At 40.2% G+C, this 24208-nt stretch overlaps 1 protein-coding gene across 11 annotated transcripts in view; it reads left to right on the top strand.

Annotated features, from left to right (window-relative positions):
• The window catches only part of KIF25 (kinesin family member 25), a 39531-nt gene extending 18446 nt beyond the window's left edge, over positions 1–21085 (top strand). For 10 of the 11 annotated variants that reach the window (XM_065680386.1, XM_065680394.1, XM_065680388.1 and 7 more), the window contains 7 exons: positions 4082–4156; positions 9009–9158; positions 10204–10380; positions 15052–15203; positions 17498–17695; positions 19981–20136; positions 20686–21085. In XM_065680386.1, the coding sequence (XP_065536458.1) occupies positions 4082–4156; positions 9009–9158; positions 10204–10380; positions 15052–15203; positions 17498–17695; positions 19981–20136; positions 20686–20843 (1066 nt within the window). In that variant the 3' untranslated portion in view covers positions 20844–21085. The other variant, XM_065680397.1, reaches the window with a different exon arrangement.
• The last annotated feature ends 3123 nt before the right edge of the window (positions 21086–24208 follow it).

The following is a 24208-nucleotide window of genomic DNA, read 5'->3' as shown; positions in this document are numbered from 1 at the left end:
AGGACTTGTAAGACTTGATGATGAGCCATGCTCCTTTTAAGTTAGAGTTAAAATAGCCTGAACATGGACAGCAGGGTAGAGTAGTAGCATGTAAATCAGTGCTCTCCAAGGGAAAGGCTGTGGTGTGACCACTTACCTTATTAGATGCTCAATAATCCAAATAAACAAGAGAGATTTTGAATGCACTGGCTGTGGTAAGGGTTTTCGTTGGTGTTTGTGCCTTATGGGACACCAGAGAGTCAGTCTGCAAGACAGCAAACTTCAGGGAATCAGGCTGAAAAATGCCTCAGAATGGAGCTGATCTGAACTTCTGAAAATAGGAATGAAGGATTAAATTAATACAAATGAGATTTCTGTAAATGAAGAAATGGAGAAATTTGCCCTATGCCTTTTTCTAGTGCAAACTTTGCATCTATATATCACAATGCCTCATACAGTAGGCTCTCTACCCTGAACCACGCCTCAAAACCCTCCGGAAACAGAACACATGAGGACAATTTCATGCTTCCTTGCTCAGAGACAAAGCTTGATTTAAAGTCAGATTTATCCAGCATGAATTATCTGTCCTGGTTTAAACTTAAGTTCTGAGCTAGCTCAGCCTGAACTGCTGTAGGTTTGTTAAATGTTGCCAGTCATTCACCCTTTCCTTGAAGAATCCTTCTAAGATGTTGCCTTTTTCTACTTATGAAGACTGGAGACTGCTGTTTTATAGGCAACCAAAACCTGAAAATTCCTGAGATAATACAAGTCTTGGGGAATCTTTACTGACCCCTTAGGTTATAGGACTCCTTTGATACCAGGCATACGAGATCTGTCAAGGTACATGGCCTCGTCGCATGTATGCTAAGCTACTCAAAGTAATTTCTTTCACTCTCAAGCTATACCTAATACAGCCATTCCAGTTGAAGGAAATGCAGAATAGTGCTGGGATTCAACTCCATAGAGCAACACCACTAATAGTATTGACACAGGACTCCAGAGATGCTGTGACTCTGGACATGTGGTGTAGATCCTGATAATCAGGAAAAGGGTTAAAAAAATGTAAATCCCCCAAAGAATGCAGTTCTTGGGGAATGTTTTTCTAGTGTCCTAGCACAGCTCTTTTCTATAAACAGAAGAGCATATGGTTCTTATGAACTCAAAAATGTTTATTTTTTTAGTAACGTTTATGGAACTAATAAATGTCAAAATATTTGATTTCAGCTCACGAAGAAAATTCCAGCTTTCAGCATGTTATGCTTTTATAGTTTTATTGGCAAATCAGTTAGCAAAATAAAAAAGATGCTCAAAATTTCAAGGCAAAATTAACATTAATCACTACACAGGCACAAATCTGTCATCATTCTGGTAAAAATACATGGGCTTATAGAAGGAGATTCTCTGGATTTGCTGCATCTTCCATGGTCTCAGATTAATTAAGTGGGTGTCCATGCCTCAGCTAGTGCTGTGATTACAGCTTAGCATAAACTAGTTGAAGACAATTTTAAACTACCTCATTTGGGTACCGGTAGCATATGAATCACAGCACCTAAGTAGTGGCAATAAAACTCCTTTAGGAAGTTGAGCAAATATTTGGAGTAGTTACTGTAACATGGAGCCCTGTGTCTTTCCTCTGTACAGCTGCTAGAAGCTGAACCTGGCATAGTTAGCTACTGCTGTAGTTCTTCACAGTGCAGACTACTGAGACTGGTTGATTCTACCCTCTGGTAAGAGTTGGTAGCAAGACAGTATGAATGTTCTCATCCCTAAAATAACTAAGTTGTAGGGGTTTTTAATGCAGTAGCTCTGAGATGTTTTGATAAGTTACAAAAAATATCATCATTTCAACACATACAGAGTTAGAGACTTAGTTGGTTAAGATAGAGGGCTCAGTGCTAATGAGTATTTTATGAATTGTAGATGATAAATGAAGCAGAGAAATTGTCTTTGGAAATGCTTTTGCTCTCTTATATGGACCTTGCAGATTTGATGTGCAAAGTTTACTGAAGCATATGTGTCTATTCATGCAGAACAAGGACAGGGGATTGCTATTCAGTGACTATGTCCTCCTAGTACAAACTGTGCCACATCTCTGCATATTTGTTGGTTTCTCAGTGTAGTATGACAGCACATCAGTGGAATGGCAAGACAAGCAGTATTTGTCCATCAAGCCAGACAAGTGCTTCTTCCCTGATTAAAAAGAGTACATTTTCATGCAACTTATAATTAGTCTGTGGAACACATTGCCACAGGATGTTACTCCAGGCCAAAAATTCAGCAAGATGTAAAAAGAAATTGAATGCTAATTCTAATAATATTTTCTTTGAAACAGTGATTCAACTCATATTACAGTTTTGAGGCCAGTTTACACATTTTAAGGATTAGGATGAGGCACAGAGATGAATTACTGTGTTTCCAGCCACCACAGTGTTTCTTGCTCCTTCCCCTGGCTATTGTCAAGAACAAAATGCTGAATTAAGTGGGTTGGCTCCAATTCTGTATCTGTTTATCAGTGATCCATCTGTAAAGTCTTTTTTAATGGAGAACAGGAATGCAAAACCTACATTTGTGCAAGCTGTAGACTGTACTGGCCAAACCATGGTCAAATATAGAGCTTGAGCAAATGCTAAAGAGCACAATATGTCTTCATTCAGTTACACTTGTAGTATAATACACAAGCTGTGGGATACACTGCTAAGTGTACTAGTATACTATATACACAGGGAAGTGACTACTATGCTTTGTAATGTTTGCTGCTGCCCAAAATTCCTGTTTCTAGTTACTCATTTTGCTATAAGCCATAAAGAACACATATCACTCATTGTAAAACAGAGCTAAACAAAACAAAAATCACAATAGAAAGTTATCAGAAAAGGAAGCTTTTTCTGAAGATAAACATTCATACCTCAAATACTTAAATGTGGCTAATGACATTCGTGCTTTATTTTCTGTTCATCTTGCATAAACAGTGCTTGCTGCAGCTGTAATCTTGGGGACGATATATTTTTGGTGTGCTAGAGAAGAAACAAAGGAGTTAGAAGTCCATGTTTTATGATCAGAATTATCCTCCCTTTGATGATTTCCTATTTTCAGGTCTTGATTTTATGTTGTACAAACTTGAAAGGATCAGAGGAAATATTTGTTTGAAGGGTCCTGTGTTAGTTTGGGTTTTTTCCTTGGATTTGAAAAACATACAGATGTTGTTCTGGCCCAAGGATTGTACTGTCCTTGTTTTCTAAAAGGTAGAAGAACATTCAATTTCATTGTCTTTCATTCTCTTTAAAAATTAGTTTGAATCCACATCACAATGTAGAAGAAAGTCTTGTCTCCAGTGAGAAGGGTTTATTTCAGAGGAGATAGTTCAGTTGGGATGGGGATGGATGTACCTTAGGCTGATGCTGTCCACAAAGACAGTGCATTCTTAAGCAAGATTCTCAGGAGCATTCTGATTTCCGCTGTGCCACTGACTGTTGTTAGACAAGTCATATCACAAGTCTGCAGCCTTTGTACCCCAAAGCCTTATCCACATCTAAAGGGAAGCACAGTGTGACCGCTCCCTTTCTTAGGGATGCAGAGGAGACACAGGAGGCAGGGATATTTCAGTTTGGTAGGTGGGGGAAAGTAACAGGGATCCGGTACAGCCTGAAAAAAGTCAAGTCCGTCTGCCAGAGAGGCAGGCAGAAGGATTAGGATAAGTGTACACCTGTAGGTCGTTCCCTCCAGCACACACAACAGCCGCTCCCCAAAAATGGGCAAGAACCTTGGAGTTCTAATTTTTAGTTCCCTGTCACAGAATCATAGAATCCCAGACTGGTCTGGGTTGGAAAGGACCTTAAAGATCATCCAATTCCAACCCCCTGCGACAGGCAGGGACACCTTCCACTAGACCAGGTTGCTCAAAGCCCCTATGTCCAACCTGGCCTTGAGCACTGCCGGGAATGGGGCAGCCACAGCTTCTCTGGGCAACCTGTGCCAGTGTTAAAACGTTAGCAGGTCACAAGTTTTATGTCACTTGCCTACATTTCCCCTAGTTTATGTTCTTGTGTTGTGACAACATAGTTATATTTTTTTCTTCAGTTAATCATTGCACTTTGCTCTTCAGAGTTTACAGTGCTTTGGAGTCTCAAGACGCAGTATTTGCGGATGTGGCCCCTTTGCTAACATCTCTCCTGGATGGGTAAGTTAAAAGGTGGAAGTAAGACAGCTAAAGCAGAATAATCTACTTAAATACATCAATTAAAAAAACCCACAACCCAACATTTAGTTAACAGTGGCCATCCTGTTAAGTTTTGTAGCTTTGCAGTTCCATTTTCCTGTCTTCTTTCTACTCAACACCAAGTAAATGTTGTTTCCGCATACAGAGAGTGAAAACACTGTTTACAAAATTTAACAGAGCAGACAAATTTGGAAATTCAAAAGTGTGTTTTGTTTTTTTTTCCTGGTCTCCTAACTGGTGAAGTGAAGCATCTGTTCTGTTGTTGTGTACAGCACAGGCTATATGAGGATGAACCAGGAATCAGTTCCTAGTTGAACTGATTGAACTGTCCTCAGTCATAGTTCTAATGTTTCTTCAGGCACTGGATTTAAAACAGAATTCTGGTTTGAATACAAAACTGATTAGTAAGAAGCACTAACAAATATATGTAATTATTTCTAGCCAGCGAAGTTCATAAGTGTGATTTTTCATTTATACTAGAGCCAACTTAAGCTACTCTTCCAAAACAGTCTTGATGTGCATATTGAATCTTTGAATTGTGCGTATCTGAACTGTGCATATTTGAATTGTGCAATTCATGTGCCTATTGGATCTATTGGATCTTTGAGTCTTGCACTGAGATTTATGCAAAACTTAACTTCTGCTCCTTTCTCATCCCTGCTCCAGTTCCACTCAGCTATAGATGGTGGTTGTAGAGTTGTCGTGGACCTTTCCGTCCCTGTAGAAGGAAAGACAGTCACTTTCTGCCCACAGTGGCATAACTGAACAGTAGCAATCCTTGTTCCTGGCAGCCTGCACACTGAGGTGTCCAAGTTTTCTTTTCTTAAAAGCAGCTTTGAAGAGGAAAATCAGGATATTGTGAATATTGGGAAAGCCCAGCCATCCCTTTACACATGCCACAGTGAGGCCCACAATGGCTACCTGGTCTAAAGATCCTATATGACATTATTATCATTTACCAAGGATGAGTAAGCACAGTTTCCAGAGCTGAGCAACCTAGGGATCTAGGTTGGAGGAGCCCGAAGAAATCCTTATAACCACTGTTTTCTCTCTCTGCTTTTTTTTTTGCAATAACCACAAGTTTTCTTTAGCTTAATATGTCATTTCTGTATCTTCAGACATACCTGATCTGTACTTGATCTGCCATACTTCCCACTTTCTAATTCCCACATTGGGAGAATCCTGCCCTAAAAGCTAGGGGTTTATGTTCAGTTAGGAAATGTTCTGCTACTGAAAACAAAAGACCTGTCTTGTTCTTCCAGAAGCGTCATTTAAACAGAAGCAGATTTTCAGGGAAGGCAAGGTTGTGCATACAAGCCCTGTTTCTCAGCAGCTTTGCCATTGTAAATGGGAAACAGACATACTTAGTCTGAACCTTGAACCTCTTTGCTGCTCCTGATTGTTTTAGTCTGGGCTCGAAAGTGGTCTGTAACAACTTTTAGCTTAAGTAGAAAGGTGTGTTCCACTCCTTTTCTTTATTTTTCTTTCCTAATGAATTGTTTCGCTTTTCAGTATAAATATACAGGAAGAAAGATTGTTTCATATGCAAAATGGACAAAGTACAGCAAGCTTCAAAGTTTACAGTTAGTTATACAGGGCCAGAAAGGGAGGAAGATAACATTTCTTTACAGCATTGAGGAGTCAAACTTTTAATTTATTCTAAAAAAGAATACAATTCTCTGCCTTTGATTTCCTTTAATAGTGTTCTCTCCTAGTGATAACTTTGCTATACTGAACACCCATACTCTTTTTAGGACAGAAATACTATGAAACTATTTTATATCATAGCAGCCTTCCAGTATCTGAAGGGGGCCTATGAGGATGCCAGAGAGAGACTCTTCCTCAGGGGCTGTAGTGATGGAACAAGGGGCAATGGATTCAAACTTAAACAGAGGAGATTTAGGTTAGATATAAAGAAGAAATTCTTTACTGTGAGGGTGGTGAGGCACTGGAATGGGTTGCCGAAGGCAGTTGTGAATGCTCCATCCCTGGCGGTGTTCAAGGCCAGGTTGGATGGGCTTTGGGCAACCTGGTCTAATGGAAGGTGTCCCTGCGCAGGGCCGGGGGTTGGAATTAGATGATCTTAAAGGTCCCTTAAGACCCAAAAGCATTCTATGATGCTATGATTCTATTGGTATTCTACCTTTACAATAAGAACTTTTCTGCTCAAGAATATAACTAAAGAAGCAGAGTGTAGGAGAACTATCAGGGCACATAGAGGAATCATAGTCTGAAATTTTCAGATTGCTGTATTTCTAACCCTTTCGTTGGAACTGGAACACCAAGTAAACTAGTTAAATATAAACTAGTCTGCTGTTTGTCATCTTGTTGAATCTCTCAACAATTCATTCTCTCCTGTGCCTACTTAGATATGATACCGCTTTGGATAGTTTTAGGTCATTTGGGCTTACTGTTTTGGCTTTATCGGAGAAGTTATCAGTGGTTGATACTTGATTTGCATCTCTGTCTTCAATGTTACAAGCACCTGTCTACTTAGCTTCTAATCTGATCATCTGTATCTTGTCAGAGCTATTTTGTCCATGATGCTTACTTTCTAACAACTTGCAATTAAGGAAAACTTGAATATCTGGACTGTATGAAAGTTTGAAGGACTTCTAAAAAGGCTTCCATTCTGGTTTTCTTAGGGAAAGCTACTACTTGCAAACTTCTGGCTCTCTTTTTGGTTCCAAAGTTCTCTTTAATTTTGAAGCAGGGCTAGAAATCTCAAAAAGCTATGGGCTGGCCAGGCAGTGTGTGTTAAGGTAGAATTGTGAAAATGGCTCATTTTAAGCCTAGTTGAAAACTACCAAACTTAGTGGGAGCTCTTCCACTAACATATATGGAAGCAGAGTTATGTCAGCAGTGAGTTCTTAGAGAAATCACTCATTTCAGGTTTACAGCTCTAATGTCTACCCCATTTCATTTTGCTGCGTGCTGTTTATTTTCAGTTAATCTCCTTTACTTCACCAAATCTATGACTAGACTTCTATTTATTTTATACTCTGCATCCTGTGAGAGGACCTTACTGTAGGTTCACTGGCTGCAACTTTGATTTCGCATCCCCAGAAGGGGTACCCAGATATTTGCTGTGTTGCTTATCAGCCCACATTTCTTTCTAGCAAGAGAAAGCTTGCTAAATACTTCTCCAAAAAGAACTGCTTCTAGGCATGTTCAATATGCAAAAAATCACTGCAAATATTTTTCTCTGCAGTGGCCATTTAAGTATTTCATGACTTGAAACCATAAATTTGAAATAATTATATGAGGGGTGTTCATTGAAATATGCTGGCATGTGCTTGAAACAACATTTTTGATATGAGGAAAAGCATCGGATAACCAAAAGCAGCTGTTCAGGTCTGCCCACAGAGGAGGTAGCTTAAGCAGTGAAATTTTACTCCCTGGCAGAACAGGAGCAAGCCCATTCTTGAAACCTCCAGCAGAACAGAAATTTCAGCATACTGCAAAGCACTCCTTGAGATTCTGCTCACGGTGTGCCTCTGAGCAAACAAGATAGTCCAGGGAAGGAGCAGTCCTGTCAGCATAACTGCGTGTCTTCCAGGAGTGTTTACTGGCACAGTTCTGTGGTCAATACCAAAGTGCTGGCAGGTGCTGCAGGGCAGATGCAGCTGTGTAGGGACCAACCTTCAGCCATACAGTACGGTACTGGTCCTCAACACATAGTACTGCGGCTGGATAAACTGCACTTTCTGGATAGGACTCTTACATCTAAATTCAGATCCCTGCAGCACAGATATCCACATCAGAGCTCATAGCTAGGGACTTTATTATTTTCAGTGCAGAGAAATGGGCGTTTCCAGAGTCCTGTTCATGAGATGCACTTTACATGTCTACTTCAGAAAATGATGAATTGTGTTTCATAGGTGCCTGTACCTCTGCAATGACAATGCACATTTTCACCTTCTACAAGTCTGTATCAGAACAGTTGCTAACACCTTTATTGCAGAGTATTCTTTGTGTGCATGCCTATACTGAACTAATGCATTTGGTTTAAAATGTATGACTCTTACTATTAGGGCAGTCTTATCTCTTCCAAGTGGCTGTGACTGATGAGCCTGCCTGAAAAAGGCTATGAAAGCTGAAGAGTTCCCAGCTGTTAAGCTGTTCCCAGCTGTTAAGTTATTAGTGCTGTGGTTTGTAGTGTAGCACTGTAAGACAAATCAAACCCAGCAATGGTTTACTTTAAAATGCTGTACTGTAAACTGCAGTGGTTCAGGAGCTGATTAACAAGCAGCTCAGTAGTGCATGAACTGGAAGTTGGGCAGACAGGAGGTCTAACCTCATCAGTCATTCCAAGCTAAGCATCCCTTAAACTCTGCTTAAAAGCATCCATTCAATTCTGCTTAAAAAATAAAATCTGTTTAGGCAGTGTTGTGAGCAGTACTTTAATTTCCGTCAGACTTTAAGATCTCCAGAAAGAAATCTGCAGGGGCGCTGTATTTATTGTTTCAGTTTTTGTTCCCTGTTGTGAATTAAGTTTAGTTAGCAGACCAGAATTCACCATTGCACCAAGAGATGCGTGAACAGTGTGTGATGGTTGGGTGCATAGAATGTAAGGGTATAAAACCCCAGGAATTTCTTTGTTCTGGATCCCTCCCCAGAGGCACCTAGCTTGAGCTGCTCCTATCACTCAATTATTAAATTATTTTTCTAAGAATCAGGTATATCTGAGACTCTGCTGTGGAAAACGTAGGGCTAAGAATTTTAACATTCCCAAATTGTCTGGGGTTTGACTTGCCACCTAGCAAACGCATTTGGTAATGGTAAAGAAAATTAAGGCCCTTTTAACTTTCAGGTACAATGTGTGCATCATGGCTTATGGGCAAACCGGAAGCGGGAAGACATACACAATGTTGGGACCGCAGTCAGAGGAAAACCTCGTGCTTGCCATAGAAGACGAATCAGAACTTGGAATTATTCCTCGAGCTACCCAAGAAGTGTTCAGGTAACAACCAAGTGGCAGTGGCAGTCATCTTAAACTTTACAGAAAGGATGAAATGATGTTTGTAACGTATTTATCATAACAGATTCCAGCTTCATAGTGATTAATGTTTATAGTTTCTCTGCCATTCAATATTTGATTTGTGATACAGATTTCTAGTCTCTCTCCTGCTTAGTCTGATTTTCTAGGAAAATAAATAAGATTACGCAGTCTTGCTGTGTGTTATCTGCCTGTCTGTCCTTCAGACTCCTAATTAACTTTTGAAAATACTTCAACCATAGTTGTTGGAGTCCAAAGGATAAAGTTCCTACATGTTTAGTGAAGACTGATGATGGGAATAGATTCAAAGTATCCAGATTAGAACCTGGTCCCCAGGAAAAATGATAGTAGAGGTTTTAACCACAATCTGTTCTTACTTTGAGAATTCTTGGATTTTTTAGTTTAAGCTAATGCATGATTTGAATTGATACACTGCTCTGTTATAATAAAAGAGCCATTAGAGCTTTTCCAGCTAAGCTTTTTCTTTTGGAGAAGAGTATAAGCTAAATCAACGATCAAATTTTGTATCAGAATAGCTATATCTAACTGTAAATACTCTCCTTAATTAATGATTTTTCTGAGGCTGTGGACTGACAATCTCTTACAGATCTAGCTGTGCAGTTTACCATCTCTACCTGTTCATTGCTTGCACTCTGTTTATCATACCTTGAGCTCTGAATGCGATGTCTAGCAAAGAAATGGTATAAAAAAGTCTTAAGGAAGGAGGGCGGCTGGTAGCGAAAACCAGTTGAAGCTGGAACAGCTGTTTGGAAAATGAAGTTTTATTTACTGCTTCACGTGTAATTTAACTGTATATTCTGATTCTTCAGCTTAATCTTAGTGTATGGATGAGGCAAAGCCATGGCTGCAGATATTTAATAAACAATTTTATCAGACTGTAATTAGATTACTGTTAACAAATAGTTCCTTATTTACAGACTAGGGCTTGACTTCAACATTGTTTAGCTTTTTTTTTCTCCTTTTTTTCCACCCTATTTTTATTCTCCAGGCTTATTTCAGAAAAGCCACCAGGAAGTTACTGGGTTGAGGTTTCTGTTGTAGAAGTGTATAATAATGAAATTTTTGATCTTCTGGCCAGAGATAGTTGTGGAAAAGTATTTGGCGTCAAACGCGATGTTGTCACAACCAGAGAAGGAAAGAGCGATGTTCCATTGCTTACGCATGAGTAAGTACATGATTTGATCCTTATCATCTGACCATGATCTGGTGTCAGTGCAATGTATAGCTGTCACAAAACTGCATTACAGGCACCAGTTATCACTTCTAAACAATGAGTCCTTGCCATATGCAAAATAACGTATGGCAAGCTCTCACTGTTTCCATTAGCTCAGGCTATTAGACTGCAGTGGGCTGCAACTGTCAAAATACTTTCAGAAGCAATAGTACAGTTAATTTGGGTTATAATCCTGTATTAAGTATCTTCCACTCAGAATACCTGAAGATAGCTGTGTGTTTTGTTGTTGATAGATCTACGGCCTCTCATCAGCTGTAGAAAAAGGGGTAACCTGTTACAAACCACTTTCTCTTCAGTCTTACCAGATTATAAAATTTACACCTTATAACAGTAATGTATGTAGTTGTAGATTTTTAAGCAGCTGTAGAGTGTTAGCTTTCCCTACATGCATTGGGGTTAAAAAAAAAAATACCTTAGAAAGAATAAGATTTGAAGGGATTTTTTAATATAAATACCCATCTTACATGCTTAGTGTTCTATTTAAATAACTGGAGGCATTTGAACTCATAGTTCTTGAAAATCCAGGTTCTTCAAACTAAAAGCTAAGAAATAGCTAAACTTCTACCCATTCAGTGTTAAGATATATACCTTCCCCACATCAGTTCATGGTCAACTGGATTCTTATTCACACATCTTGATGGTATAGGGAGTGCTAAGGTATTTAAGACTACAGTTATACTTACTTTAATGCTTTCTTGTACTTATTAATCATTATAAAGTCTTGTCCTAGTTCACATGGGAATAATTCCTGGTTTTACATATGTGTAGAATACAAACCAAATGTATACTACTTTCTTGTATACATAAAACACTTGGCTGATCAGACTGTAAAAATCACATTCATAACAGTTCAACTAACAAGAGTGACTATGTTTCAGATTTTAGTAATGGCTGTATTATTTATGCAGTATTAATCAATGTTGGCAAATAAAAATTATGACAAGCAGTACTAGTGCCACCAGAGGTGTGATGCTACCCAGTAGAGTTAAGCTACTGGACATCTCCATGTGAGTACCCAGCATCTGAACAGATTCCAGAAGGGGACATTTCTCTTGTGTACTACAGAGAGGTCTAGAAACTTAAAAATATTATATTCTGCTCCTAAGCCAAATCATGTTTGTGAAAGGAAACATCTTGCCCTATTGAAATGTTTAGCACGGTATTATGTTTTTTTATATTTCTGAGGAAAACACAATGGTTTTCTTCACTTCTTATAATAATTGTTTATCATGGTCTAATCTGTACTTTTCCAGAAGGAATTAGAAGTCAGATATGAAAAGCATCCCTCCTTCCCCCCCACACCCATTAAAATAAAATACACCCTCAGTGGAAATAACTGAAGGCAGTATTTTTGTCTTGTGGGACTTAGTCACATAAGCAGACTCATAGTTGTTTGCTCATGTGGGTTTATGCTATTGCCAGCAAGCCTTGATAAAAATACAAGTACTGGAGGATTGCACAAACATACTTTCATTCTATCTAGTTATACTCATTCATTGAGTTCTATTTTCTAGCCCTTGAACTGCTCATAGAAAAGTGGGAGCCCAGAGAAATGGTAAAGTGCCTTTCTTCACCATGGGGGCTATGTAACTGTCCTTTCTTTCTATGAAATAATAATCACTGCAATATTCTAGGGTGAATTAACATTTGTACCTAGGGTATGTCTGCTCTTCAGTCTTGAGGTTAAATATGATTTCCAGAGAAATTCTGCATCCTTGATTGCACTCTGCATGCTCTATAAGAGCATGGAATGAATTAAAAATGACTGGAGCTCGAAGTGATGAATCCTTTTGCCCTGTCTGTATTATGCTGACTTGTAGGTTTCTCAGTCTCTGTTCTTGGATTTTGCCAACTGTGACTCTACTCCAACTTTTAGTGTCTGGTAAAGGCTCTGCTGTCAAGGGAATGAAAAACTTCGTAAGAAGTTGGGAGCAGAGCTTAACTTTTGTGTGCCAGATCTTTCTTGAAGGAGCTAATCTTTTTCTTTTGACTGGAGAAAAAGGAACCATATGACTTAGAAAATTAAGATAGGTACGTATAGTGTGGGTATGATGGGAGTTAAACTTTTCCTGCTTCATCAGAACCTCCAAGTAATTTTTCAGTATAGTATTTCAGCTGGTTTCATTCCTGAAAAGTGCCTACTTGCCTTCCCAAGAGATCTTTGTGTAGTTAGTGGGTGACCCATCTCTTTTCCTAGGCTTTGGGGAAGGGCAAGATGCAGCTTGTGCCACAGAGAGAAGAACTAGAAGCTACAATACAGTTTCATTTGTCCTTCTAGTTAACAAAATGGCTGCTTGCTTTATTTCTGTAATTTTTAATTTATGGTAAAGGAACCTGGAGCCTTGAACTAAGCACCTCTTAAACCCCACTTAATCAATTGATAAATACTGAATTCTAATGCAAATATAAGAAAGAATATGGATTTGTATCTCAATTACAATGCAAGCAGCAAAAAAAGTCCAATTCATAAACAGGTTATAGTAATAATTACACAGAAAGGTTAATAAGAAAAAGCAAACCCAAACAAAGTAAGGGAATCATTGAATGAGGCCACCCAGCTGCCCAAAATCTAAAGTAAACAGCTGGTGCTTTGAATAAAAACACATCTTCATTTGTGATAATATTTCATCTAGAATATATTGGCCTGCTAGGTTTCATTGGCTTCTCCATATATCCAATAATGTCAGTAGTCTCTTCTGCTAGCATGTACATGTTACTGAATCACAAAAACCTCAGTCTCTTTCTTCTTTTATGGCTTGGTTGACTTTGGAGAACATTCAGCATCAAATTTTTAACCTAACCACAACAGGGCTTCTCTTTGTAGGATCTGGTCCTGGAACGTGCAGTACATACAGCATGATAAAGTTGTAGAGATTATACTAAAAAATCATTACTGTCAGTCCTGCTGAGAGGTTGTTGCGCCAGGCTTGCAGCACTGGGCTGCGGATGCTGTTTCTCTCCAAAGTCAACTGCAGTTTCCCTGTAGGAGACCAGCACTGACAGCTTAGTCCAAGGCCTATATTCTTCTGCAGACACTAGTTAAAGGACAGTGGCTTGTAGCACTGACCCCTTGCCAATGCACAGCAGCAGCCTGCAGAAGCCAACAGCCTGTTACTACATCCTAGCAAAGGCTGCTTACCTCTCAAACTTTCCAGTCCTGGCTGACAGCTACTGGAAAATACAGTTCAAAACTCAGGAAGGTAGGATTTGCCTCCTTGGACTTAAGGCAACTGTGAGATCACCCCAGTGTTAGGAGTCTTGTCTGTCTTGTCTGCCAGTAGGAATTAAAGCCACTGCTTCCCTCCTGGTGGCAGGTCAAATAACCAGGGAGACATTACCAGTGGCTGTACAGAGGTAAGAGATACTACAGGGGAGGCCAGCATGTGGATTGACAGGCAAAGTCTGCAATGATCATTTAGTTCCTGCAGGCCTGGTTACACAAGGAACTACTTTTAGGTGGCTGCTTCTCTTCTTACTTGTGTATAAGGATGGTGTGGCTAAGTGGTATTCTGTTCTTCAGATGCCCTTGCTTTGTTTTCAAAAGAAATTGTTTTACTTGGATACAGCTCTTTTGTCTTCAGGTATGGCTGCTCTTAGCATAAAATAAGTCTGTGCCCAATGTGACTTCCATTGAAATCAGCCAAATCTAAGTCACGGAGCCCTCACCTTATATCACGACTGCTTTTGCTGACTGCAGTGATGTGGAACCAAGCCTGCAGCCTGTCAGGAGAGTTATTAATGGTGCTGGTGTTACAGGGCATTCAGTAACCAGGCTGTGATATGCAGGCATAGTAATTTATACCCCTATCTAGAAACTAATGTTTAGGTGATGTAACTTGTGTGGTCTTTGAAGAAGACAGTGCACTGACAGGAAAGGGTAAGCAGTCTTACCTCATTTGTTTTAAACACTACAAACCTGGGGGAATCATAGTGGTTTTCTTCCTTACCAAATCAGTTTATTTCATTTTCTGTGTTAGGTTTTTGCCCTTCGATTGGTTATATTTGCATATCTCTGGAAAAGCAGACAGACAGTATGAGATAATATGGTCTGTAGAAACTTATGTCTCTGTATTCTGACACTGTGCTGGAGTCCCTGCTCATTGAACAGTGTTACTAACCTTTTTACCAAGAATTCTGGACTTAAAGGCAAAATATGATTTCCAAAGGCTCAGAGATACCATTTTCCCCCTAATTCTGTACCTCACACAGAACAGGAGCTACATTAGCATAAACTGGCCAACTCCACTTCTGTAAGACCAGATTCTAGGAGTGTCTAACCCTATGCCTTCTCTTCCAAAGTGTAGAGGTATAGGAATTTCAGTCACTTCTAGAGCTGAGCTACAGTACCTATACAAGGCTGGAAGGCTACTTCTTCACTTTCAGTACTACATCACAGCTTTTGTCTTGAATTTTCATCTTGACTATATCCCATCTGAAAAAGTCAGTAATATAGTAATAGTTTTCTAGCTCCTTACACTATACTCAGTTTCGAGCTGCACAGAGTGGGGAAGTGGAAATGCTCAGATTCATGTCTAAGTTGTCCGCTTTCTTGTGTGATTTTTACTGGAGTCAGTTAACTCTTCTGCTTTTTTTACTTCCTAGGACTGTTGAAAGTGCATCTGAATTTTTGCACCTAGTCAACAAAGGCCTGCAGCTGAGAGTCAGGCACCCAACACTGGTGCATGCTCATTCCTCTCGTTCTCATCTGGTAGTTACACTGACCATAACCACAGTTGTCTCTGGAGATAGCTTTGGTAAGTAGGACGTTACTGAAATACATCTAGAGCCAGCTGGTTTTTGAAAAACAGTCTGTGGCCTGAGAGATTCTCATATTGGTTTTTTTCCTTTTTCCAATGTTTAATCCATTCCCTCAGTTCTTTTTCATTTTTTAACTGCTACTTACCTTCTTAAATAACAGACCAGCTTGATGTTTGAATGCTACTGAAACTTTTACTTTCATAAAAACTTTTCATTTTTCTTTACGTATCTTTACATATGTAAAGAAGTTCTTGAAGTTTTATAGTATAGTTCATAGTAAGTTTGTTGTAAGGTAACCATGCATTTTAGGGATCATCATATGCTTTTGGTTGAGAAAAAATTATTTTTTTACTGGCTGCCTTGCAAAAACATCCATTAAATTGAGTTTCTTGAACTGTTAATAAAAGGCCATTGTAGGAACAGACAGCACAGTTGTTTTATTTACTATGGCAAAACCTGTACTTCTACTTTTCATTACCACACCAAGACTTAGCGGTTTATTGCTTTAGGAGTAACTTTGGCTGTGGGGGGTTAACTTTGTTTTCTTTTGCTCATGTTGTAATTAGGCTCTGTGCTTTCAGTGCTGTGGTCCATCTCCTTCATGCTCTACAACAACAGTATGGGTTTAGAAAGTGGTAAATACTTAACATTTTTTCCCTTAGATTGCTATCAGAAATTAAACCAACAATATTAGAAAAACAGAACAAATAGTGCCCTCACTTATCCATGGGCCTTGCCAAAAGACACAGTTACTTCACAAGTTGCAGCTCCAGTGTTCCAGGTGTTAGCTGCCAGTTCCAGATTTGTGTCAATCAGACAGGTGGTACTTTTCAAAACAGTGTTTGCACCAGTAGGGCACCAGTCATCTTGTCTAGTCAAGACTTCCCTTTGCCACTTCTCATTGCAATCACTCTTCTATGCCATATTTTCTGGTAGCAAAGCTTCACAGAAATGTCTGATTTATGCTGAATGCAGACTAAGGCTTCCAGCTCATAGCATGTGGATGAAGATGTGCAATATGGTGGGTAAAGCAGCACGGCAAATGGGACCTCACTATAGCAGTGTGACAACACATTCTGTCTTGTTTAAAAGGAGAAAATCCTGATTTAAAAGCTAGGTGCAATTGTCAAGTATCTCAGCAACGGAGACTTAAGGTGACTACTGTGATGAATTCTGCACCTAAAGCCAGGGCTGACAAGCCAGCACTTTTTCAGGTTTGATTAAAGTCTTTTAGAATTTTGTTTCAGCATTACCAGTTTGAGGAGAGCAGTTTCTTAATTTCCTCATCTCAAACTGAAGAGGAGTGAAAACACTTATTTTTACACTGTATGGCCTAAAGCCATTTATTCTGTGTACACTAACACAGCTGTCTACACTGCAAGCAGCTAGCTTGGGTTTTAGCAATAGCCTAGCTTGAGAGGTTGAGAGCTCTACAGTGCAATTTAGTCTGCTCCTTACTCAAGTTTTGCAGCTGGAAACTCTGTACTATTGCAACTAGGCTCTTTAAGTCTCCAAGTCTATTGTTTCTACTACCTGTAGCAGAGTATGTGCCTTTTATTTTTTCATGTCTGTCAGAGAGATGGATCAAAACCGAAACACTGAGGGGGAGAAAAAAGAAAAACTGCTTTGGGAAAGTGCTTTTGCATATACTCCCACTAAGCTAATGTGAAAGTGGCTTTCCCAGAGAATCTTGTCTTCCTCTTCCCTCCCAGCAGAGAGCGAAAGACAGATGCTGCTGGTCAGGAAAAGGAAGGATATGAAGCAGTCTAGTGCAACTACAGAACTACCAGGAGTAACCAACCTAAACAGCTGGGAGTTATGTTACTGAGGATATTAGCTCATCATGTGGGATGCAGCAGTGGGATATGAGAGCTGAAAAAAGTCTAGAGGGAAAAGCAGCAAAGGGCAAAACTGCAGATGCCCAGTGAGGATTTTTTTTTTTTTCCCAGAGCACCAGCAGGTGATGATATTTCAAAGATCTAAAACCAGACTTCAAAGCTTACTGCTGCCAAACACCCAATATTCACTTTGAGTGAACAGAAGTATGAACAATGTGGATAACTGGATAAACCACAACCTATACCAAGTCTTGTTACCAAGTGGTACAATCGGTTTGATGAGCAAAACCTTAAATAAAAAAGTGATTCAGCCAGCCTATGCCATTGATTCTGATTTGTATTTTGCTTCTGTCAGAATAGTTTGAAACAACATGTATTGTACTTCCTCTGTTGATGCCCCATTTTTCCTCAATTTCCATTGTCAATGAGAAACTGTTTTTTCCGGTAACCAGGTACTTCATGGGAAGATGAACAAACGAGTCAGAGACTACACAAAGAGGTTTCCTGCACCTTTCCACAAAAAATGAAAGAAAGTAAATCCACCTCTTCTTCCAGAGCCTCTTCACCAGCACAGCTTGAAGCAACTGAGAAAACGAAGCAAGTCAAAACTAGATTGCAACTGGTGGACCTGGCTGGTAGTGAGTGTGTCGGTAAGCAAACACATCTGTATGGGCTTGGATCCTCCCAGATCCAGGTTACAGAGTAGCCTTTACCTCTTTATGTATGCATACATGCTACCCTGCTTTCACACATGGAGCGGTTTAAACCCACACATCATGGCATAAACAGAGTTCTGGGGGCGGATTGTTCTAGCTTTACACTGGTACATTTTAATTGAAAATCTGACTGCAGAAGCTTGAAATAAGCCTGGGGCGGTTACCCATATCATAGGTATATTATTTGTTCAGACTGGTTTTATTAAGCCTGTTTTTCTACTCTGAGAATTAGCATATCTTTGCACAGAAATATTTAAAGTGCATAAATTACTTAAATATTACACATATCTGTAATAATTGGTATCACCATGTGTGGGGTTTTCTGCCTTATTATAGTCTTGGAGGAAGTTGATGTTGAAAAGATAGTATTTTCATTGTTTCTTCAAAGCATTTTCCTCCTCCTGCCCCCTGTATGCACACAATAATTTCAAAAACTTGATTATTTCCTAAAGGATGAGTTTTTTTACCAAGAAAAGCCATGCAGCCAAACGTACCATTCCAGAAATAATGTTTTGAAAACTGAACCAGTATTATGAAAGAGTCTTTTACTTTACTGCCAAGAATTCTTGCTGTTGCTCGCTGCTAAACTTTTGTTCTAGAGAAACCTAATATAATTCATCCTTTTTCTCATTTGCTCTGAGTGCTGGAAACTGGTAAACACGTAATTGAGCAACAGGGTGTGTGTTTGCTCTCTCAACCAGGACAAACATTTGCCTGGTCTGGGGCTCAGTGGGCCAGGTCCTCCAGTGTAGCCTGAAGAGCTGTGCTCACATTGGTGTTCGATGTGGCCCAGCACATGCAGCAGACTAACCTCTGCCACTAGCTACACTGGTTGACTTACTCTGGGAAGTGAGGGCAGCTGGTAATTCATAATTGTGCTAAAATGTGAACAGGTCTAAGAGAGCAATGGTACAGGAGGCTTCTCACACACTTCAGCACCCTGCCTTCCTAGCTCTACAGCCATCCCGGATCATGTACAGCATTTACAAGATAAGTGGTCCCTTTTTAGCAAACCAGGTTTCAGTTTGAAAACTCAGCCAAATGCTTTTTTTTTTTTTTTTTTGTGGAAGTTTATCTAACCAAATGTAGATATGTAAACATGTACCCCATCACTTATTTGCAGTTTTCTGCCTTAGGGTGATACCCATTGTCTCAGGAGTCCACCTTTACTTGCAGTCTGGGGATGGCTACACACAATGACCCCAGTAAAGTTAGTCTGAGATACAGACCATGACAGGGTCTTCCAAACTGTTTTGCTCTGTGCCTCTCTGCCAAGAGACTTTACCCCTCCAGCCCCATCCCCTTCCACAGTCACATTTCTCCAGCCTTCACTGTCCAGACTGCTGGGGGTTTTGCTATTACTGAACCTTTTCACATTTGCCTCTTGAACACCTCTCTTGTTTGAAAAGTGCTGTATTCCTGAAATGGAAGAGGTAAAGATAGGAGGAAGTCTTAACTGCACACTCACTGAGACCAATCAAAGAATTGAGCTTGCAGCTCAATTAAATCGGCGCAATGTGATGTGTAGACCAAACCTTTCCAGTTGTTCAAGGGTAGCACAGCTACATAGCATCATGCTGGGTGGATGGCAGAAGGGCATCATTTTCCTTTATCAGTTCCTTACAGCAAATCGTACCACAAAACAGCACCTTGCAGACTCTGGTGAACATAAACCCCTCACACTTATGGCTGCTGTACAGTTTTGTCTCTGGAGCTTATGCCATCACTGTCACTCCTATTTTTCCTAAGGAATACAAATGGGACAGTTACTTAACTGCTATAAATAGTGGTGGACCACAGCAGGCTCCTCTCTGGGGGACACTGTGGACTCATGTTTTCAAAAGCAGCATTGTCTTGTCTATCTTATGGTGTTCCTACTTTCTCAGTTCCCTCTTCCTAATACATGTGGAGACAAGATGAATTGTACAGCTGAAGAGAGCAACTTTAACATGAGACACTTCATGCAGACCATCTGCCAGCACTGAACCTTCTTTAACCTTCCTTCAAAAGAGCAGAAGCACTGAACAATGTACTAGCAGTCCAGAGTGAAAAAACACTGTGTCTTGCTTTTGGCATGGGTGGACTGGAAGTCATGGTTCAGAACTTGTATTTAAAAATGCTGCATCAGAAGGAGATGATACAGCAACAGAATTTTTCACATATTACAGTTGAAGCAGCTTTGCTTTATCTTGCCCTTGCCTTTATCTACACTGTTGTAGGTATGTCTGGAGTGACGGGTGCAGCACTGAGAGAGACCTCTTTCATTAATCGCAGCTTGTCTGCCCTAGCAGACGTTCTTGGAGCAATAGCAGAACAGCGATCTCATGTACCATATCGAAACAGCAAACTCACACATCTCCTGCAGGACTCTGTAGGTGAGGGATGAATTTTTCCTGTCTTTTGCTTAACAATATAGATTTCCCAATATGTCCCTTCCTTTGTTATATAAAACTAGAGGATGATCCTGTACTCATCCCTTGTATGTGGGCCTCTGTTCAAAGACTCTGGTTTTGGAGCAGTGTGAGTACAGTGAGAGTTCTGAACTGCTCCTGAATTTGGCTAAGCCTTGCTGTTCCCAAGGTTCAGTTTAGGAATGCACTTGTAAAAAAACACAACATCTCTAATAGGATCATATAAAGGGTAACAATTGCATTTCACTAATGTTTCATGTCAGGTACAGTTTGCAAGTTAAGCTTCAATCTTTATTACGACAGAGTGTAGTCACATACACATTCCTTAACACTGTGTTTGGGTCACTTGAAGGAGCTGTCTGTTGTCAACAGCCCTTCTCATGGGCAGTCTTCTGCTTCATAAAAGCAACAGCAGGAAGCCTATGCTTGCTGTTCTGTAGATCAGTACATTACCAATGTATAACTTACTGAAAATAATGAGGTAATTGTGTTTTGTCTGTTTTCTTCTTTTAGGGGGTGATGCTAAGCTGTTGGTGATGCTGTGCATCTCTCCTGACCAGAAGTACTTAACAGAATCAATGCAGTCTCTGGGCTTTGGAACTCGTGCTCGGCAAGTTCAGAGAGGACAAGTCAAGAGAAAGAATTTCCCAGTGCTGAGTAAAGTAAAATAAAACCTAAGACTCCTGTGGATTAAAGTATTATTAATGAGTTCCTCAGACTGAAATGTATATCGCTGTCCTAAACCCATTCTTTTAGGTATCAACTGCCAGATAAAATAAACAATCCTCAACATGGCATTAGTAAGTCATAAACCTGCTGATAATGTTCTTGCTCCAAAGATAATAGCAAGTATTGACAACAGCTACCAACCATGGTGGAACGGCAGAGAATAAATCAGGCTGTTTTACTTCAAGATGTGGTTTTGGCAATATGTTTTCTTTGGGCAAGTAGAACTAAATCAACAGAGCCCTGATTTAGGATGGCTTCTGAAAGGCCAAGGGTGCATTCTGTTTTCTCAGCAGAAGACAGAAGTCTAAATAGCAGCAAGTGAAATACTACCTTCCAGCTTGGATTAAAACAAGACACATAACTGTAGCTTGCTCTTCTGTCTAGTAAGATGGGGTCATTCCTGATGCACTATCAACAGGTAGGAGTATCAATGAATCCATCATCTGTAATGAGTGGCGTTCTCTTCTCTGGTTTTAGGTAGGAAGTAATGGCACTAATAAGAAGGAGAAAAAAGGAGTAAGGCTCTATCCATCCCTCTGGAACATATCTTAGGAAGCAAAGGAGGGATTATACAGCTTTTTGAAAACACTCAGGTTAAATGGTTGGAGTGAATGCCAACGCTGCCGAGTTCAGGTTTGCCTGTTTTGGGGTGGGTTTTTTGCTTTATGAGTGATAAAAGGCCCTGAACTACATATCTTAATAGGACCTAACTTGCACAACTGCTTAGTAGTAGTCTGGCTTAGTAGTAGTCTGGCTTAGTAGTAGTCTGGCTTGTTTTTTCCCCTTGTACTTCTGATGCAAGTTAACCACAGCAGAACCTTGAGGATGTGCCTGCACGTTAGGAAAGGATAGCTACATGCTTCTCATCTACCATATGAACAAAACACCAAAAACCCAGCTTGTAATATGATGTCTGTCATCTTCAAGAGGCTGTCACTCTCTTACACCGACGTTGAGACAGCGTCATGCAGGGTTTGCGAATGAAGTTGCACTGGGAGAAGTTTGAAGGAAATTCAAGCATGAATTCTCATTTCAAGTTAGAGATGAGAAGCAGTTCCAGGATGAGTAGCTGGGTTCAAGTAACACCTAATGTGCTTCATGCACTATGTTACTGCTCAGCAGAGACCTCAGGATCTGCTGAATTTTTACTTCCAGCACCTCACTCTGCCTCTAGACTGAGAGAGAGGTCATTGGTAAGTCACTGCAAGAAGGCTTAAATTGCCATGGCCTGTCCAAAAGGCTGGAGTTTATAGTACTCCAAGTCACTTGACCTTCACAAGCATAAATATTTATCGAGAGATTATATAGCATACTATGATTGAAATTTCACCCTTGAATATATAACAGCTGCTATTTTGCATGCAGTGCTCTGCTGCTGAGAACATCAGCATCACAGCCAGAGCTGTAAGAATACTTGTCTTCTCAAATAATGCTGTGAGGGTAAAAATGCCTTAATTTTACCTGATTCCAGCAGTAACATATGGGTAGAAAAAGAATCTGGATGCAGGACCATAGGAAGCTGAATGGTCACTAAAGCCATGTTGGGTCAGAAAGTGTCAGAGCAAGAAATGTTAGTCTGAAAACAAAAGGCAGGAGCAGACCACGTTCACCTCAGTCTCCTGACAGCTATGCTACTAAAGTGGCCTGAATTACAGCTCCTGGGGAGGTTAACTGACAAGGGATGGCTAGCTGATTCCTCCAGCATTTTTAAGTAAGTTCCTCAAATATTTTTAAGTATTTGGCATTTCCTAAGTGTTACACAGAAATGTAACTTGTCAGGAACTGCGCTTTCTTTTCTGGAGCTGCTCTTCAAAACTTGGCATTTATTTACAATCTGTGTGGTAGAGGAAAAGCAGCAATACTGACTGTTAAAGCTGAAAACTAAACTCTTCAAGTATCAGCAAATACCAAAAGTTTCTACATTATCTCTGCCAAATTGTGCATGTGCAGCATTCCCTATTCTTGTTTTCCTTGTCAGCATAGCATATCACTCGCTGTTTGACCTGCACAATGAAGTGTACGAGATATGCAAGGCAGCAAAGTTAACATCTTGGTCTAAGAACTTTCAGTCTTGGAATTTCCTGGGTTATAGAGACATGATTGCTCAATCCCAGTGTCAGATACGATGCACCAAAGGACTGAAAAGAAAGTTGCAAGGGTAAAATGGCTTTACTCTGGTGTCTAACCTGAGTTGTCTTCTGCCTGAACATTCACTCAGACCTGCTAAAGGAGAGACAAGGGTCTTCAGACCCTTTGAACTGATGCCTTCAGGTGCAAGGAAAATAAATAGCATGTGCAAGGCCCTATACCTCTCTGCTGCATTTCTTTTAGTTTTCAGATCTTTCATGCTCGGAAATAACAGCTATGTTAGAAAAGCAGGTGTGACATATCCACGGATCTAAGTCTTCCTTTGTGCCCGCAGGGAAAACCTTTGTACAGAACAGCTTACTCTGAGAGCGTTTGACGTGCTGTAAATGCACAGTGCAGTTCACAGCACCATGCACCCCCCGCAGATAAGTGTTAATCTTCCCCACCACCGAGGAGTATACCTTTCTCCAGAGCCCAAGGAAGTGATATGATCCACAATTGCTTCACAGTGCTGCATCTCATCGCAGGGTTAAAAAAAGCAGTAATTAAATCAGGCAGTGCCTTTGGCCCATTCTTAAACCAAACCTTGACCTATGCTGATGTTTGAAAATTATATATTTAATTTCCACATGTGGCCTCATGCCTTGGCAGCAGCCACACCACAAAGAGAGGCTGCTCTTGGGTTTAGCCAGGCTAGGGAAAACCATAATCAGCATTGGAAGGTTCACAAAAATGTTTAATTTGTTATTAAATTGCCGATTCCACTTTATGAAGCACTTTTCCAAACCTTTGCAAAATGTGAGGACCAGGCAGAATGAAGTGGTTACTGGAAAAGCCTTTTGGCTCCTGCTGTGGCCAAGCAGTTGCAAGCTGATGGGCTTGCAAGCCCCTTCCAACCAGAGGGAGAAGCAACAGCATCTGCTCATGGAGGAACAGAGGGACTCAGAGTGCAGGAACACCAAACATACCACTGTCTTTCACAAAACCAACCTGGTATTTGAGCAACAACAATCACAGCCCAGCCAGATATAAACGCAAGCCACGTACTATACAAAGGAGGGCACAGGGTGATCTAATTGAAGGGCACAAGCGAGGGCAAACATTGCCTATAATTCTTTCTGACTTTTCTGACATCCATTTTATCAAATCAGGTTTTATCTCACAACACATTTGCCCCTATTTTGTTTATATAAGAGAGAGAAATCTGAGATAAAATTTG

The sequence above is a fragment of the Lathamus discolor genome, chromosome 5 (genome assembly GCF_037157495.1).
Source record: "Lathamus discolor isolate bLatDis1 chromosome 5, bLatDis1.hap1, whole genome shotgun sequence".
In the NCBI taxonomy this organism is placed as follows: domain Eukaryota; kingdom Metazoa; phylum Chordata; class Aves; order Psittaciformes; family Psittacidae; genus Lathamus; species Lathamus discolor.
This window is presented reverse-complemented; position numbering and strand designations above follow the sequence as displayed.